Source organism: Rhinopithecus roxellana, chromosome 15, assembly GCF_007565055.1.
Source record: "Rhinopithecus roxellana isolate Shanxi Qingling chromosome 15, ASM756505v1, whole genome shotgun sequence".
In the NCBI taxonomy this organism is placed as follows: Eukaryota; Metazoa; Chordata; class Mammalia; order Primates; family Cercopithecidae; genus Rhinopithecus; species Rhinopithecus roxellana.
The window spans coordinates 5,767,013-5,779,152 of NC_044563.1; the positions used below are offsets into that span (position 1 = coordinate 5,767,013).

General features: G+C 44.3%; 1 protein-coding gene across 15 annotated transcripts in view; it reads right to left on the minus strand.

Moving 5' to 3' along the window:
• Positions 1-12,140, minus strand: part of PPP6R3 (protein phosphatase 6 regulatory subunit 3) — a 159,894-nt gene that overhangs the window by 70,643 nt on the left and 77,111 nt on the right. For 14 of the 15 annotated variants that reach the window (XM_030918772.1, XM_030918780.1, XM_030918775.1 and 11 more), the window contains 3 exons: positions 11,571-11,803; positions 5,467-5,653; positions 2,210-2,347 (listed from right to left, as the gene is read on the minus strand). In XM_030918772.1, the coding sequence (XP_030774632.1) occupies positions 2,210-2,347; positions 5,467-5,653; positions 11,571-11,797 (552 nt within the window). In that variant the 5' untranslated portion in view covers positions 11,798-11,803. Of the gene's footprint in view, positions 1-2,209; positions 2,348-5,466; positions 5,656-11,570; positions 11,804-12,140 lie in introns of those variants that run through there. The other variant, XM_030918786.1, reaches the window with a different exon arrangement.

Genomic DNA, 12,140 nt, shown 5'->3' on the forward strand with positions numbered 1-12,140 from the left:
AAACACCATCATCAACAAGGCAGCTCACTATCTAGAAAATAGGGCTAAGGGAGACTAGGGTGGGCAGCAGGGGCAGAAATAAAACACAATTTGCTTAAGGAACAGAGAAGAAACCCTGACACTGTCTCTGGCTGCTCAATGAAAACACCAATTAATGGAAAATGTGAAGCTATTAGGTAGGCACCACAGAGGTAGAGGCCCAACTTTATATTTTAAGATCTGTTTTAAAATGTGCACACAAATTCTCCAAGAATCTTGTTAAAATGCATATTCTGATTCAGTAGGCCAAGGAAGAGACCTGAGATTACAGATTTCTAACAAGCTCACAAATGATGTCTGGGACCACTCTTTGAGCAATAATGTCCTGAAACAGAGGAGAGTAAACATCTGTGTGAGGGGCGGGGCATTCCTGACCACTACAGGAGAAACCAGGAAACTTTTCAGGCAGTGAACTCATCCGTCCCAGACCCCTACTGTTTCCACAGCTATTCATAGGAACCTACATTCCAAGCCCACTTCTGTAGTCATCCTCAACCATGGATGCACAAAATCAAAATAAGACATTTAGGGGTTTCTAACTAACCTTTCCCCGACCTACACCTTTATCAACCTCCTATCGCTCGCTCTCTCCACAAACACACTGATTCCTTTGGAAACCAGACAGGTCCTAAACTTCAACCCAGAAGCAACCAAAGGAATAAACTGGGTCCTGCAAACCATCCTGAATAAATCTCTCCCTATGATAATCCCAATATAAAGGTGACACCCTCCTCCCTATCCTTAACAGTCTTTCCCAGAATCCTCAACCTCTTCTGAGAAAAGATACATCTACAAAGACACACCCAAAAGGACAGGTGTCCCAATTTAAGGTCCCTGCCAACAGACAAGTCCCAGGACATCCACTAGATACACCCAGCTGTTTACTCACAGTGATCACACTGCCTGGGTCACCAACAAACCCAGCCCTGACCCCATCACATAAATGCACACCTGGCACACCTCCCTACCTCAGTGGAACATGCCCTGCCCTGGGCACCACCTGAAAGACCTTCCTCCTCGTAGGCCCTCCTTTTAGTCCTTGAGTTCTTAAATAATAACTAGCATTTTCAACAAAACTCATTTCCAAAGAAATGAGTAAGTTCTAAGGTTGCAGGTTAGTATTAAAGACAGATAGACTGAAGCATGGTTCGCAAAGCTTCCGAGAAAGGAAAGAAAGGGAGAGGGACCAGGCGCAGTGGCTCACGCCTGTAATTCCAGCACTTTGGGAGGCCGAGGAGGGCAGATCACCTGAGATCAGGAGTTGGAGACCAGCCTGGCCTACATGGTGAAACCCTGTCTCTACTAAAAATACAAAAATTAGCCAGGTGTGGTGGCAGACACCTGTAATCCCAGCTACTCAGGAGACTGAAACAGGAGAACTGCTTGAACCTGGGAGGCGGAGGTTGCAGTGAGCTGAGATCATGCCACTGCACTCCAGCCTGGGTGACAGAGTGAGACTCCAACTCAAAAGAGAAAGGAAGAGGAGAAGACACAAAAGACAAGAAGAGAAGGCAGAGATGGGAGCCTGGGAGAAACCTTATTTTCAAGTTACTCATACCCTCCCCTCCTTCCCACCCAAATTCCACCTAAGACATCTATTCAGGAGGCATACATCCTAAAAATCACCATTTGTCTACATTTTAAAATATGTCCTTCTCAAAGTAAACTCTGTTCTCCTTATCCTTTGTTCCTAGGTACCCATGAGAAGAGAATTACTTCTGAAGCCTGAATCCCCGGATATATCTACACCTCTCCGTTTTGACCTTCAGAGGTCGCCCTGAAGAGTGTGGCCTCACAACATACTCATATGGGACTTAGAGCTCCCAACCCTCTCATTTCTGCTTTTACCATCAGGACCAGATTTAAGACAAATGCTCAACCCATAATGTCTCGCCACCCCCATAAAAAGCAAACCAGCAAAAAAGAAAAAACACAACAAAACATTCCACACACCTACGGATATGCTCATCTGAAATTCTAGCTCTGCAAAATCTGGATCTCTTCCTATCTTGGAACAACCTTTCTCCCCCACCCTGTTACCTGCTCCCCAGACAACTCTCTGCTACCAAGTACCCTAATCCCACGAAATCCCTCCCAGCACACAGCAGCCTGGTGGGCTCACATGCCAGCACCCTAACCCCAGTCAACAGCAGGTCAGAATTCTACTCACATTCAGTACATCTTGCCTGGGCTGTGGAGGTTCAATACATGTCAGGAGCCTGAGCAACAAATCCATGATAGCAGAAGTTCCTATGTGCTTTATAATAAGGTCTACAAAATCATGCTTCTTCTTTAAGAAATCCACAATCTAGAGAAGAACAGATCAGAAACTGAAAGACATGTAACTTGGAAACTATAAACTTTATCTTTTAAGTCCCAACCCCCACTCCTCCCAATTTTACCACTACTTTAGGTTGAGAAATGGCAAATTCTGAATTACCAACAAGATATCAAATTGGAAAGCCTGGCTGATAGTTACAATACTCAAAAACCCCTTGGAAAAAAATCCCCTAAATTAGCACATGTCCATTAATACAAATACAACTTAACAAAATCTTTTATTTCTATTCACTTTCATTATTCATTCTCAAAAGAATGGGGATCAAAAATTTAATATGCCTATAAAGAGCAAGAGAATATACCATTTTACAGTTTATGAACATAAAGGAAGTCTGTTAAGATTCCGCACCAAAATGAATAATATTCAAAATCCTAATTGGACCCTAACAAGTATGAGAAAAAAATTTCAAAACACATATTTCTACTCCAGTCAAAGTAACTAACTCACCTGGCTACACAAACATTGCCTTGGATTTTGACTTCACCAATTCACTCCAATAGCTTAGCACAAGAAGGGCAGCTGGTGGAGAGGCAGAGAGCTACCCTGAATGAATGTGAGAATAGCCACGGAAATCAGGCCCCTGTTGCTGGCCTCTTCTGCACTGGGAGACCAGGGAGATGACTCTGTCCCACGCATCCCCGTGTCCCATGCAGCCTCGTTGCCTCTGCCTCTGTCCATGTGCACGTGTCATCTATTCCCAAACCCTCTGCGAGTCCCAGGGGGAGTGTGGCAGCTGCTATAACAGGATCTCACTGAAATTGCTCAAAAGCCCTGGGACGTGGGGGGGGGGGGGGGGGGGGTTGAATAACTCACTCCCACCCCCACACCCCATTAGAGATAAGGAAACCAAGGCTCAGAAGGTATCTTCCAGAGCTAAAAGGTGGCTGCCTGGGATTTAAACTTGGATTTGTATGCCACAAAAGCCACAATCTTTCCATTAGGCCACATGAAGTCTAATAGCCAGAGATGACAACTAAAACTGTTTCATACGATTAGGTATAAATACAGGATTAACCAACACACGCTGCTTCTCTAGACAATGAGGTCAAGCATTATGATATAAAACTTCAAGAAATGACATGACACATAAATAAGTCACTCACAATTGGGTCCCACAATAGTTTTTAAAAGGACAGTAGAGGAGAAAGGATGAAAAAAGTCACATGTGACCAAGTATTCCATAATTCAGTGCCAGAAACACCAGACCTGAAGCCCAAAGGAATAAACCCCAGCTAGTGTGGTGGACAGTACAGCACTGACAACAGGGACCTGTGGCCCAGATGACCCCACTGGGGTGCTGACTCATGCAGCACTGAAGATGCCCCACTACCTGACTTTCTGTTCCATGAGCTAACAAATGCCTTTACTGGTTAAGCCAGTTTAGTCTCAATTTTTGTCCTTACTTACAGTTGCAGAGATCCCTACTAATACTATCACATAACAGAAAACCTTTATTTACACTCCTAATTTGCAAAGGATAGAGAAATGCCAGGTTTAATCTTAACCCACAGCCACTGCATCCTCTTGCTATCATTCATACAGTCGTGACAGGGAAATGAAACAAGCAAAAGGCCGAGGGGCTCTTGTCTCAGAATGTAACTGGCAAGTACCATCATCTCTACACAAATAGAATGTCGGGTCGGACTCTGACGTCTAATACAAAATACTCAAGGCCCCATAAAGTTTTAAGTGTATTCTCTCTCTTTATGTGTACGCTGAAAATCGGGGCTTGCAAACTTGGGTCCCAACAGCACAGAAGGGAGGAGAAAAAGCACAATGAAGCATAACGTCTGGATAATGGCTGTAACATCCAGCCCTGAGAACTGCCTGGTAATATGAGGGTGATAGGTTGGCTTCCACTCTCCTAAAACAGCCAGCAGTTCTTGTATTTCTAACTAGAAGGCAGAAAAAAAGAGACAAATCTACATTAGAGTAATCATGATTTGGGGATTATTACCAAAGTGAAAAGAATCTTATTTCCAATCAACTTAGGAATTTTATCCTAGTCCATTAAGTGAAAGAAAGAATGGTATCTCTTTCTAAAATAAAACATGTATCCACTTTACCTTGGCATAGGAGAGGACACACTGGGCCCAAAATAGCTCCAGTCCTTCCACAAGTGCTGATAGCAAGAATAGGTCACCCAGAGCCATTTTCTATCATGAAGGATGGCAGGACCAACTGGTTTGACCACTTTTACCCCGTATCATCACACCCATACTTGTTGCAATTCTGGCAAATCTGCTATAGTTTATACTTGAATATCTGAGGCTCTAGTTGTTCCCTGGGTGCCTATTTCCATAAAATGACTAAAATCTCCAGATAAGCAGATCCTTTTTCACAACAATATCCACTAAAGCAGAGGTTCTCAAATGTTAGCATGCATCAGAGTTAGCTGAAGGCTTGCTAAAACCCAGATTGCAGGGCCCACCCCTCAGAGTTTCTGATTCAGCAGGTGTGGAATAGGGCTCAAGAACTTACATTTCAGACAAAATTCTCTACTGAGGTGCTGCTGCTTCAGGGACCACACTTAAAGAACCAAGTGAAGTTTTTGTCAAACCACACTGGATATGAACAGCAGAGCTACAAATGTATACAGCAGTCTATACACTCAGATATCTCAAGCCTGACACTGGAGCAGTTTTGAGTAGAATCAAAACAGAATCACCATTAGTACAAACCAATCACCAATGAGATTTGTGGGAAAGGTTTTTGGTTTAAGCTTCATCTGTGATCATCAATGGGGGAAAAACAAAACAAAACAAAGCGATTGTTTGCTGACATATTCAACGGCTTAGTTATTACACTTGCCATCCTAGTTAAGCCCTGTCTTCACAAATGGGTACCCAATATTCTCATCTTCTACCCACCTGTCAAAAGAGGAAACCAAAGTATGCTAACAAATTACATGAAATTTGAGATTATACCATATTAGAAATATTCATCAATGTATAAATAGTATGTGAGTGCTTAGAATGTTTAAGGTTTAAAATACGTTCTCTTAGAACTCTAAAGCAACAGTGACTGGGGGATCCCCTCAAGGGGATGATCAGCCTAATACTTACCTTTTGGAAAATCATATTTACCTGTTCTGGTTTTCTGCTGATAAGAATACTTAGCACCTTGCTGAAGAAACTGGCAAGTAGTGGGTTCAAAGGGGAATCGTTTAGGAGGAAGCTATATAATTTCATTAGCAAGGATTCATCTTCTCCCAGTCTATCATTCATCTGGGAGACATCAGAAGTGAGCAACTCACAAGATATATTTGGATACCTAGAAGAACAGGATACTTACATCATCATCTTTATTAACAGTTTAATTATATAAAGATAAACACAAATCAGAAAGGCTTCCCAAGATCTTGTGAGAACAGTAAAATCATTTACTGGGAATCAGGAAATCATTTCAATTCATTCTGTTCAACCAACCTCCAGACTAAAATAAATTTTCTACTATCTAAAAAATTGTTTTTAAACCAAGCTTTAATAAGAATACATTTTCCCTGAAGAAACTAGAGCACACCTAGTACTCTGGAGCCCAGGGAGGTCACGCTGAAGGGCCCGGGCCTTCTCCACAAGCAGCGAGAAAAGCGGCTGGAGGTGCGAGCCGTCGGGCTACAGCCTCCCTCTGGCACGGCAAGCAGCATAGCTTGAGGACAACTGTGGAGGACACTGGTTTCCAGGAAATTGCACTGCACACAGCACCTTGTAATGACTTAAGACACTCTGTAGGGACCTGGACCAGCCTTTATCTTTAGATGGGTTGCAAATGGTACTACGAAGTTGTTTTCAGTCTATATTACATCTTAAGAGAGTAAGCATCCTACTATAATGAAGCAGGGAAAAGGACATCAGCCTAGGCTACCAAGGCAGGAAACAGTATACCAAAATAATGTAGTCCTAGCTATTCAGGAGGCTGAGATTAGAGGATCACTTGAGCCCACAAGTTCGAGGCTACAGTGAGCTGTTAACTGTTGCACTCCAGCCTGGACAAGAGTGAGACCTTGTGTCAAAACCAAAACAAAACAAAACTAGTGCTCTCCACATCAGCATTCCAGTATCTGGAGATTAGCACAGACACAAAGTCAGTCCACTGTCAGTCTTCACCATGTTCTCTCTCCTGTAGGATACAGGCCCACAGCTAAGAACATGACACCTGCTCTGGATAGACCCACACAGGCTCTTCTACAGATCCCATGGCTTTAGAAATGCCTGCACCCCCTAAAGCATGCTTGCCTCTGACAACCAGACCACTGACCCTCCGCAAACAGGCAGCAGGTCCATTTTCTCCTCTTACTCCTTCTACCACAATCTCGTGTCTGTTTTCACTAGTAACAACAGAGATGTTGAGCCTATCCAGACGATACTCTAGCTGACCCACGATTACTCTGCTCTTACACTCCTCCCTGCTAGACAGCCAGGACCCAGTGCCCCAACCAGTCATCAGGAGTGGCAAGTTCAGAGGCTGAGCAAGACAGGGAGATGGCAAAATAGCCAAACGTGGCTGCATGACAAAAGAAACCAGGGAAGACTGGGGTGGGAGGGACACATATAGGACACACCTGGGGCATCCAAGGCAAGCAAGTGCTGCCTGCAGCAAGACCCTGGCACAAAAAGACCACTGGTGATGAACCAGAAAGCCACAGCACTTGACAGGCTCTGATGTGAGGCCTAAAGATAGAAGGGTATGAGAAGGTCCTGAAATGAGCCTTTGTATAAAGAAAACAGAAAAGGAAAAAAAAAACAGACCTGGCAGATGTATGGGTCTTGGGGAAGTAAAGTCTCTCTCAATTTACATAGCATGGGCTTCAAGATGCCAGAATATAAACCCCTGTAAAGTACCCATTATCCCAGGAGTGGGCTGATACAGTGGTTACAGGTGCAGCAACTAGAGTCACACTAGCTAAGTTCAACACCAGCCTCTGCCACTTACATGCTGTATAACCTTGGGCAAGTTACTTAACCTCTCTGGGCCTCAGTTTCCAAGTTAGTAAGATTAAGGACTATTGTCCTTATCTTATGGAGGAGAGGAGTAAAAAAGGCTGGGAAGAGGCCCTGGCATAAAGTAAAAAAGTGTTTAAAAAATGACAGCTGTTTTCATTCCTCTTTATTTTCACTATAAAATGGCAGAATGCTGCTAGGGTGGGTTGGGGAGATGCACTCACTCAACTGTCTTAATGTGGAAACTGCTGACAAATAAGAGGATCAGTGAAAGGCAGTGGACTCCTGGCTGTGAATCAAATGCATGAGTGTTTTCTCCAAACTCTGACAGAGAAAGTCCAGATGAGCAACTTTAAAATTTGTTCACTTTTTCTAGGTGACTGGGTGGTATGACCTAACTCAAGAAGCATGCATAATGTTAGACACAAATGCATTACACAAAAAGCTCAGAGTTCTGGCTCCACACAGGCTGGGGCTATTCTCCTTCTCTCCCTCCTTAACATTCAAGAAGCTTCTCAAGGCCGAGCGCAGTGGCTCACACCAACAGTCCCAGTACTTTGGGAGGCCAAGACAGGTGGATCACCTGAGGTCAGGAGTTCAAGACCAGCCTGGCCAATATGGCAAAACCCCATCTCTACTAAAAACACAAACATTTACCAGGTATGGTGGTACATGCCTGTAGTCTCAGCTATTCAGGAGGCTGAGGCACAGGAAACACTTGAACCCGAGAGGCGGAGGTTGTAGCCAGCTGTGACTGTGCCACTGCACTCCAGCCTGGGCGACAGAGCAAGACTCTGCCTTTTTAAAAAAAAAAAAAAAAAAGGGCAGCAGCTTCCCAAGCACCCGAAGATGCCTCCACTCCACCCTCTGCAAGGCCCCTCTTCCTCCATAGGCTCTGTCTGACCTCACTTCCTTTGCCTGAGAACACAGAGGAGGCAATCAGAAGGGATCCCAGCCCTACCACATCCCGACCTACACCTGGGTGCTTCCTCCCTGCTCCAGGGGAGCAGCCTGTGCTCCTGAGGTCATCCTGCATGTGTGCTCTGGACCACATTCCCCCACCCCCGCCCACCCAGCACAACGCATCACTCAGTGGCCTGCTCCCTCACACTGGCTGTGTTTCCTCTGTGCTGCAACATTCTCACAGGCCATCACTTCCATTTAGGAAAAAACAAAACCACACACCGCCCCTGACTCCACATCTGCCTCGACCTACCGCTTCCTTTCTGCTCCTGTTACAGGAAATCACTTGAAAGAATTGTCTCTGCTTGTCTCCAGGCTTTCACCCGGGCCCCTCTAAAGAACCTGCACTGATGGGGCCCATGATCTCCACGTTATAAACTGAGTGGTTTCTTATGAGCAGTACCCCTAACCCACTGTCCCCCTCTCCTTCCTGAAGCCAGACTTTCCCCTGGTTTCCAGGGTAGCAGCCCCCAGGTTCTCCTCTTGCATCCAGTCACTCATCCATCCCTCAGTGGAACCCTGGCCAGCCCACACTACCCATCTCCAGTTTCGGAAGCTTTCTTCTAGCTCCATCAGCTCCGCCGGCAATCTCATTCAGCCTCATGGCTTTACATGTCCTCCGTCCACCTGCTGCTAGGCCTCATCTCTGCCTCATATCTAACACGCATTTCAAATGTGACAGGGCCAGACCCAAACTCCTGCCCTTTCCCTCTGCAATCTTTCTTCACTGCCATAAAGCCACTCCATCCTCTCAACTGCCCAGGCCAAAATCCTCATAGTCACTCTTGACACTTTATCTCCCATTCCATACCTAAAAGAAACCCCTTGAGTTCTAACTTCATCTAGTGCCTCCGGGAATCTGACTGCTTCTCACCAATCAGGTCCACTAAGATCTTATTATTCTCTGCTGATCACTGCAGTCAACTGTACTTCCACTTCTGTCCTCCTACAGTCCCTAACCACAGAGCAGGCACAGCACTCCTGGGAACAAAGTCAGACTATGGCACATACTTGCTCAAAACCCTCTGGTGGCTTCCCATCTTGTCCCAAGTATAGCAAGCATCCTAGCTGAGCCTACCAGGCCCTGTATGGCCTGTCTCTAGAGGTGCTCCAACTTCACCCCAACTCTCCCACCTTCCATTTTCCCTCATTCACAATGCTGCCCCTTCTATGGTTGCCCACGTGTTCTTGGGGTACACCACACACACGAGCACATTAGGGCTTCCATACTTGCTGTTCCCTCTGCCTGCATGTTCCTTAAGTACCCACTTGGCAACCCCCTTAATTCCTGCATGGATCTGACGAGATGGCACCATCTTAATTAGGCCTTCCCTAAGCTCCTCTGCCCACTCCACCACCTTCAGCATTCCCTGTCTCGTCATGCTCCATTTTTCTCCAAAGGTCTTACCTGACAAACTATTGGTGGGCTTTTCAGTCTGGTTTACCCCAATACAGCAATTACTCTATCATCCCAAAACTACACAATCCCAGTCTAAACTTCCTTAAATGACTGTAGTCAACCATAACCCTAAAACACTTTCAGATCCCAGCTGAAAAACTCCTCTATGCTCATCTAGCTGTGGCATCATCCAAGGTACATTACACACAGGCCAGAAGCATGGCAGAGTACTGCCCTATCCAACTCAAGTGGTGCTCCTTCAAAATGGTACCACGCAGAAGGCTGTGTTCAGAGGAGGCGCATTTGCTCTTGCAACCTCAAAGGCAAAAACACTGGCAAAGCAACACAACACAAGTGCCACACAGTTATAATGGGTGGGAGGGGCCACTACTTCTTTTGGAGAAAGTAAGCCCTTCATAGAAGGCATGCCTACTCTTCAGTGATTAAAACATTTCTAGCCTCACTCAGCATGTGAGGAAACAGACCCAAGAAGGATAAGCTCCCTGCCCAAGCTCTCAGAGATTGGAAGAGAAGAGGGTCATACTCCTCTGAAGGGGCTGATCCAAAACCTGTGCTCTCTGATGCCTATCACACCCCTCCTACAGGGATGAGCCCCAATTCAAGTAGCACCACCCATACGCTAGTTCACTGTGAAGGAAATTCCAAGTAGCAAAGTGTCTACCGTTTGGGGGATGAGAGCACACTAGCATGTCTGCCACGGCCTCCCGAGTTCAAGTGATTCTCCTGCCTCAGTCTCCTGAGTAGCTGGGATTACAGGCACCTGCCAACAGGCCCAGCTAATTTTTGTAGTTTTAGTAGACTCAGGGTTTCACCATGTTGGCCAGGTTGGTCTCCAACTACTGACCTCACGTGATCTACCCGCCTCAGCCTCCCACAGTGCTGGGATTACAGGCATGAGCCACCGCGTCCGGCCTTTCCTCCTCTTTTTTAAGACACTAATCTCTGAGTGAAGGCTTTCACTAAATGCTAGGTGTCAATGTTAATGGTTGGCAGAGAACATGGCATCTTTGAAGACCTAAGCCAGCAACTTGAAAGCGTTAACAAGTATTATTTCCCCAACAACACATTTCTCCCCAAGAAGGAAAAGATGTCTGAAAAGAAAGGGAAACTGAGGGAGAAATGGCAATAGAGACACTACTAAAAGCCTAATTCTTCCTATTCCATTAAGTTTATGTAATGCATCAATTTTTGTTTCTGAAGTTGCTCTATTTTCTGGGGGGAAAAGAGCCAAATATTTCAATAGGGTTGGATATGGAGAAATAATTAACTGTAACCACAATACTTTACATCCCTATGGAGAGTTTCCAGGGATTTGTATAAAAAGTGGTAATAATGGATTCTCACTGTACTATCGTTCTCTTTGCAAGCAGATTAAACTAGCAGACAAAATCCACTGTAGTTACCCATGGTGTGACCAGCTACACTGATGTTCACTAATACCCATTCCTTTATTTTCAGCTGATAAACGGTCAGAATTTATTGTACAAGCAATGCCCTTTGTAACCCCAAGCTGTGACTTAGATTTGCTGTGGGATTTTGTGTAGTCACATAATGTCCATCTTCCTATTTGTAAGTAAATATGTTAATCATCTTGCTATTTTTGAGACATTTGTCATCATTGTTTACAAAGCATGCTGCCTTTCCAGAAAACCTCTGAATGAAATTCAGAACACTCATTTTAAACTCTTGTGATTCCCTAGACTTACTGCTAGAATGGATTTTGTGCTCCACTGAGCCTGTCATTCTTGACTATCTTATCCTTCTGTAAATGGCGACAGTCACACTGGAGAATCCTTGAACAAGAGCTGTATATTCTACCCCCAATTCACTTTAGTCCCACTCTAGAGAGAAGATTGAATTGTCTTACTTGTATCTGATCTTTTCATCCATGTCTTGAGGTGGTTCTTCTATAATGAATGAGACTAAATCTTCGAGACATTCTGCTTTTAACAGAAACTCTATAAGTTTGCGGTTCTGAGCTTTACATTCCTGTAAAACATCTTCCTCATCCATTAACTCCTTCAGTGTTACATCTTCTCTTTCTAGAAGTGTGTCTATGTGGGATGATGAGTGAAGATCAAATTTCCAAAACATGCTGGTCTAAACAAAATGCAGAAAGTATTTCATAAAATTTCAACTTCACAAATTAATTTTCCATAATTCATATTTCAGTTCAGTTTTACAGTCTAAAATGCCAACTTGGCTCATATAAGTTAAATAAGCTTCACACTGAACCTATAAAATACTTTTTAATGCATAACTGGCAGAATTTTTTCCTTCTCAGAAAAGAAAATATTTTAATTGATAAAAAATTTTGACTTGAAAATGCTCAAAGCTAATACTTGGGATGATTTTAACCTGCAAAAGTAATTCATCCATACTTTGTTAAGAAGTGATGCTGGGAAAAGAGAAAAGTCACTCTTTTCTTAAGGGTGAA